This window comes from Arvicola amphibius, chromosome 2 (genome assembly GCF_903992535.2).
Source record: "Arvicola amphibius chromosome 2, mArvAmp1.2, whole genome shotgun sequence".
NCBI classification, from domain to species: Eukaryota; Metazoa; Chordata; class Mammalia; order Rodentia; family Cricetidae; genus Arvicola; species Arvicola amphibius.
Window position 1 is genome coordinate 109,156,072 of NC_052048.2, and position 6,748 is coordinate 109,162,819.

At 35.8% G+C, this 6,748-nt stretch overlaps 1 protein-coding gene across 1 annotated transcript; it reads right to left on the reverse strand.

The window, feature by feature from the left end:
• Nucleotides 1–2,237: 2,237 nt before the first annotated feature.
• LOC119807844 (glycine cleavage system H protein, mitochondrial-like) lies at nt 2,238–3,415 on the reverse strand. The gene is given in 2 exon segments (XM_038320007.2): nt 2,238–3,382; nt 3,385–3,415. Coding segments are annotated over 2 exon segments (510 nt in total). The 3' UTR covers nt 2,238–2,903.
• Nucleotides 3,416–6,748: the final 3,333 nt, after the last annotated feature.

Below are 6,748 nucleotides of genomic sequence, written 5' to 3' on the forward strand. Positions count from 1 at the left end.
CTTGTTTTGCTTCTGCAAGATGATTACCAATGCCCTGAGGTATTCCATCGTGACATTATCTTATTATATTTGAAAATATATTGGCATAATATTAATTTATATAGCATTTTATTAGATTATTATAATAACAAAATAAAGGTATGTTTAAATTTTACCATATTTTTTATGGAATATATTTGATATTCTTAGAGATACTAGTTAGACTCTAGACATTTGATAGTTCAAAAATATCAGTATTTTAGATGATACTACACAGATGACTCATGCATGTTAGGTGAATAGTTAAATAATGAACTGGATGATTTACAAGAAAATACGAGGCAGATTTCATAAGGAAACCATTCAGTTTAATTTGTTCTCACCTACAGATTAAATAAAAAGATAGTTCTGAAAGTCCTCTTTTCACTAATAATGGTACACTACTGTGACTCTAACTTGAAACATTGGTACAATTCTTGAAATACTAGAAATAAGTTAAATATATAACTTCGAATTAATTTTATTTTATGTATTTTCTTTGGTGTTTTGCATGCATGTGATTATGTGATATGTGCTTATATGCACATATATGGGGTTGTGTGCTTACTCACACACATCTATGTGGAAACCAAAAGTTTATATTTTAATTTTTTCTCAGTCCTTTCTTCTCTGATATTTTGGTTCAGTGTCTCTCCCTGATTCTAGAACTCACCACCATTTTATGACACTAACCATCAGGCCCTTGAGATCTGCTGGTCATAGTTACCAATGTTAATACCACAGGAGACAAACACAATGAATTATCTATTATTATTATGTGTTGTCTATCAATCTATCTATCTATCATCTGTCATCTATCTATCATATCTATCATCTTTCTACATTCACTGTTTACCTATCTATCTATCTATAATATCTATCTATCTATCTATCTATCTATATATATATATAGTGTGGGGTCAATTTGTTAAAGCAATCTGGAATTTGGAAAAGGAGGCAAGATTGTTAATTTATTTTCTTATTTATATTCTCAATAAGCAAACTATATGATAGATATTGAGGTTGTCTTCCTATGCTTATTGAGCCACTCATCAAACTTAAAGTAATTTACTGACCTTTATGTTACTTGCAATTTTTCTGCAGAAGTGAGAGAGAGAGAATCGTTTAACATTTATTCTATTCCCATCTTGACTTTAGGACCTTCATTTGGCTCACTGATAGCTATAGCTTTCTTCTCCATGTATCCCAGTATCCTTGTAAATTGGAATAGAAATACTAAAATGAGCTTCTCTCACACTGAGGTCTTCCTGACTTCAAAAATAAGGCTTTCAAAGATGCAGCCTGAATATCCGTCTATCAGAATACACATAGCTTGGTAAACAGGTCACACACTTCAGGCACTGTTTATTCACCATACATCCTTCTATAGTGTCACTTATTTTTTTATCTCAATTTCATACTTTTGTGGGAAAAACAATAGAGCAACATATTTCAATGACAGTGTTTAGCAATGGTTACTTTCTGTCCTTCATCTCATTACAGAGAACAAGTCTTTCGAAAATGGAAAATGGATTTGTGCCTCAGTATTAATTTTCCCACACAACAGTTCAGAGTAATGGCACTTACTCACATAAGTTTAGATTTCTTTGTATCTTTTATAAACTTTGAGTCACAAGATTCAAGTGATATTACGTTCAAAGTTTATTTCTTTGTGTATATGCAGTAAAATCTCATGACTAAGTGTTAGGACTACAGAGCAGTAGATTTGCATTTTTAAAATTTTAAAAGGCATCTCTCTCTTTCCTATTCATGGAAGTTAAAATCTTCACTAGACATTTTAGTACATTTTTTTGTTGTTAGTTAAGGATGTATTTAAATCAAAAGCTTGGGCAAAAGTTATTGCTCCTGTTAAAACAAATTACTCTGGATGGAGTCACATAAGCAAAAAGTCTTCTATATAAAATCATTGAAACACATGTCTAGATTATTGTAATAGCAAAGGAATTTCATTTAATTTTCCTAAAAAAAATGATTTAGAGTTTATAAGTGTGGTCATAGTATGTGACTAAGGGTTATCAAGTAGAGTCTGTCAACAAAGACAACAGCTGGAACACTGAGGTGTTCATGTCATCTCTATTGTTCATTGGTGTTAACAGAAATTAATGTTCAAATCTTATAAGAATTAAGTGGTGAGGGTATTTTACTTCTTTTGATTCTATTTCTTTTTTTTTTTTTTTTTTTTTTTTTTTTTTTTTTTTTTTTTTAAGAGGATGACTGTTTTATTTGTTTCTCACTGCATTGCAAAGCCAGTACTTCATAGAGGAAAAACATGGCAGCCAGCGCAGCACATGGTAAAATTACAAGAGTGCTGTCCTGCACCTGACACTGTATGATACTTTCCTGTGCTCCCAGGCATTGCCAATGAGAAGACACATGAAGTTTTTTTAACCAAAATCCAGTGGTGGATGTGGGCAAGTTACAATATTATGGGAGATTTATAACACTGTTATCGTGAATTACGGAATTCTCATAATCACTGAGTAGGATCTCACCAAGTAACTCTGGCTGGCCTAGAACTTGTTAATAGACCAGGCTGACCTCGAACTAACAAGAGATCTGCCTGCTGAGTGCCGGGATTAAAGGATAGGTTCATCACCAAACCCAGCTTCATAACCATTTTTTTTTAAATCATAGATGATCTCAAAAATTCTAAACACCAGTGCTTAACCCCTCGTTTAAATACCTAGTATGGAGATTATTAAAAATATGTACATTGTGTTTATCTGCACCCATCAGGAAGTTGGGCTTTTTAAGTAGCACTGTAGAGATAGTTTCCTTCCATCAGTATTGCTAAAAGTTACTTCAAATCTTCTATCCTCCACTAATTTAAGACAAGCATACTGGATGGGAGTGGGGTGCCGTGTTCACTCCTCAATGGATTTCACGTACTTTTCATAGGCTTCTTCACTCATGAGATCATCCAGCTCTGAAGGGTCACTCAGTGCCATCTTGATCAGCCAGCCATCTTCATAACAGGATTTGTTGACTAGCCCCGGGTTTTCTGCAAGAGCCTCGTTGACTTGGGTCACCTCTCCCGACAGAGGGGAGTAGAGTTCACTGGCGGCCTTCACACTCTCCAAAGCACCAAACTCATCTTGTTTTTTCAATTTTGTCCCAACTTCAGGCAGACTACAGTAAACAACATCTCCCAAAGCTTCCTGTGCAAAATTGCTGATTCCCACTGTTCCATTACCATTCTCTGTGGTTATCCACTCGTGTTTCTCTGTGAATTTACGCACCGACTGCACAGCGGATCCAGTGCGCAGCGCGCGGACGGCGGCGGCGCTCGGCACCCAGGGCCGCGGCGGGCAGGAGGCCAGGGCGCTGCGCAGGCTGCAGGCCACGCCCGCGCGCTCCTAGCCACTCGCAGCGACATGATCGGGGGTTCCTAGGGTAACCGCACTGCGCCTCCGCCACCGGGCCTTGATTCTATTTCAAAGAATGCCTATCAGTTCCTAGAAAATAATACGGTGGTGGCCTGAACACTTAGTCACTTGTTGTTTGACCCTGTTAGTAAAGTCTTAGGTAAAGTTTTGCTGAAGAAAGTAAACCACTGATGGTAGGCTTTGACTTTTTGAAAGACATGCACAATTTATAGCACCCTCTCTGCTACAAGCTATGTTTTAAGATGTGTTCTTAATTTGCTACTCTAACCACCATCTCTTCCACTGACATGCCATCTCACTTTAAATGTGATAGACTGTTATTCTTGTGAATACATTCTTTTTAACTCTTATTTTAAAGATTCTTCTTGAAGATGAAAATGCTCTATAAAATACCCTTAATATGGAAAATATTAATAACACCCTTAATCTGAGTTTCCATCAGTATCAGTAATCCAATACCTTGCTTCCATGAATAGGCTTTTGTAGGTTCTTATTGCTCCCACAAATCAGAAAACACACAACATAATCCTTTTTCCATATTACCCTTTTCATGGTCCCTAATGCATTTTGAAATCTAGTAGCTGACATTTTCTTTGCATTGGTGTTCCACAGGAATTATTAATTTTGAATTTTGGCTGCCTACTTACACCAAACCTAGGTTAAAAGTTCCTATTTTGGGGGAACAGATGTTGTTGGGACCTACCATCTTCTTTGGGGGACGGGGTGAAAAGGTGTTATTTTAATGTCTCAGACACTGGGGATCTGGTAGAAGGCATAAAACAGACTCATTTATTTAACAACAAGGTGAAGTCTTTTATATATCCTTCCAGAACCAAGCATTCTGATCCATGGAAATTACTCCTAACTAGCTAAGCACAATAAGGACCTCTGACAGCACCAGTTAGTTTCCAGATGAGCTCCACTCAGCCTGTTAAGCCTTACCTTACTACAATATTCCTTCAACTTTTCAAATGTGCTCCAGGATTTATTGAATTTTGCTTTTGTTTGTTTTGATTTGATTTGATTTGTGTATTAATAATCATTGTTTTCCTACAATATGCACTGATTTTGCCTCCATCAGCACCTCCCAGATCCTTTCCACTTTCCTACCCACCCAAATCTATACCCTTCCTATTACTGTCTCATTGAAGTACAAAAGGCATCTAAAAATATAAAGGAAAATAAAATAAAAACAAGAATAGAATGAAATACCACCACCACCATCACCACCACCACCACTACCACCACTAACAACAAAAAAAGCAAAAGAAAAAGCAGAAGAGAGACATACAGGACATGCAGAGATATACAGGACATGCACACATGCAGAGACATACAGAGGCATAGAGACATGGAGAGACATACAGGACCACAAATACAGAGGTGTCATGAAAACAGAAAGTCAGAAACCATACACTTGAAAGGTAATGAATGAATAAATGAATAAAAACAAACAAAAACCTGGCAAAGCATTAAAAGACCCTCCAAAGAAGTCCAGCTCAAAGGGACAGAAAATATATCCAACAAAATTATAGAAAAAAACTTTCCCAACCCAAAGAAGGATATCACTATGAAGGTTCAATATGCTTACATAATACCAAATAGACTGGATAAAAAAAATCCACTCACCATCCAATAATCTAAACAAAAAACATACAGAATTTTAAAAAAGACTATTAAGAGCTGCAAAAGAAAAAATGTTAAGTAACAGATGAAGGTAAAACTTTCAGAATTACACCTGACTTCTCAATGGAAACAATAAAAGCCAGAAGGCCTTGGATAGATGTGCTGCAGACAATAAGAGCCCATGGATACAAGACCAGAATACCATACTGAGCAAAGTTTTCTTTCACCATCCATGTAGAAAACAAGATATTGCATGCAAAAACGGATACAAATAACATGTATCAACAAACCCAACCTTACAGAAGGTACTAGAAGAAAAATCTTAACCCAAGGAAGCTAAAGGCACCCACAAAACCACAGGTATATGATAATCCTCCACAAACACAACTCAAGAAGGGAAACAAGCAAACGCTACTACTGATAAATAACCAGAATTAACAACCACTGGTCATTAATATTGCTCAATTCACCTATAAAAAGACACAGGTTAAGAGAATGAATGCAAAAACAGGATCCAGCATTCTTCTGTTTACAAGAAACACACTTCAACCTCAATGACAGATACTACCTACCTCAGAGTAAAGGGTTTGAAAAGGTTTTTCAATAAAATGGACCTAAAAAACAAGCAGTGGTGGCCATCCTAATATCTACCTAAATTGATTTCATATTAAAATCAATCAGAAGAGATGGAGAAGGGCACTTTATACTTAAAACAAGAACAATTTATCAAGATGAAGTCTCAATCCTGAATATCTATAACCCTAATAAGAGCACCCACATATGTAAAAGAAATATCACTAAAACTTAAATTGTACATCAATCCTCACACACTAATAGTAGGAGATGTTAACACTCCTCTCTCGCCAATGGACAAGTCAACCAGACAGACACTTAACAGATAAATAAGAGAACTAACAGATGTAATTAATCAAGTAGACTTTACAGACATATATAAAACATTCCCCCAAACAGAAAAGAATATACCTTTTTCTTAGCACCTCATGGAACCTTCTCTAAAATTGATCATATACACGAAAACAAAGCAAACATCCACAGATACAAAAATATTGGAATAACCACCTATGTCTTATCAGATCACCATTTAGTAAAGTTAAAGTTTAACAACAATACCACCCCCAGAAAGCCTACAAAATCATAGAAACTGAACAGTCAACTGCTGAGCCACCCCTGGGTCAAAGAAGATATAAAGAAAGAAATTAAAGTCTTCCTGGAATTCAACGAAAATGAAGGCACAACATATCGAAACCTATGGGACACTATGAAACCAGTGATAAGAGGAAAGTTCAAAGCACTAAGTGTCCATATAAAGACAATGGAGAAAGCTTACATTAGTGACTTAACAGCACACCTGAAAGCTCTAGAAAAAAAGAAGCAGACTCATCCAGGAGAAGTAAAAGACTGGAAATAAACTGAGGGCTGACATCAACAAAATAGAAACACAGAAAACACTACAAAGAATCAATGAAACAAAGAGCTTTCTTTGAGAAAATCAACAAGATTAACAAACACTTATTGAAACTAATCAAAAGGCAGAGAGAGAACACTCAAATTAACAAAATCAAATATTAAAAGGGAGACATAACAGCAGATACTGAGGAAGTTAAGAAAATTATTAGGTCTTAGGACAAAAACCTGTACTCCACAAAATTTGAACATATAAAAGAAATGGACAAATT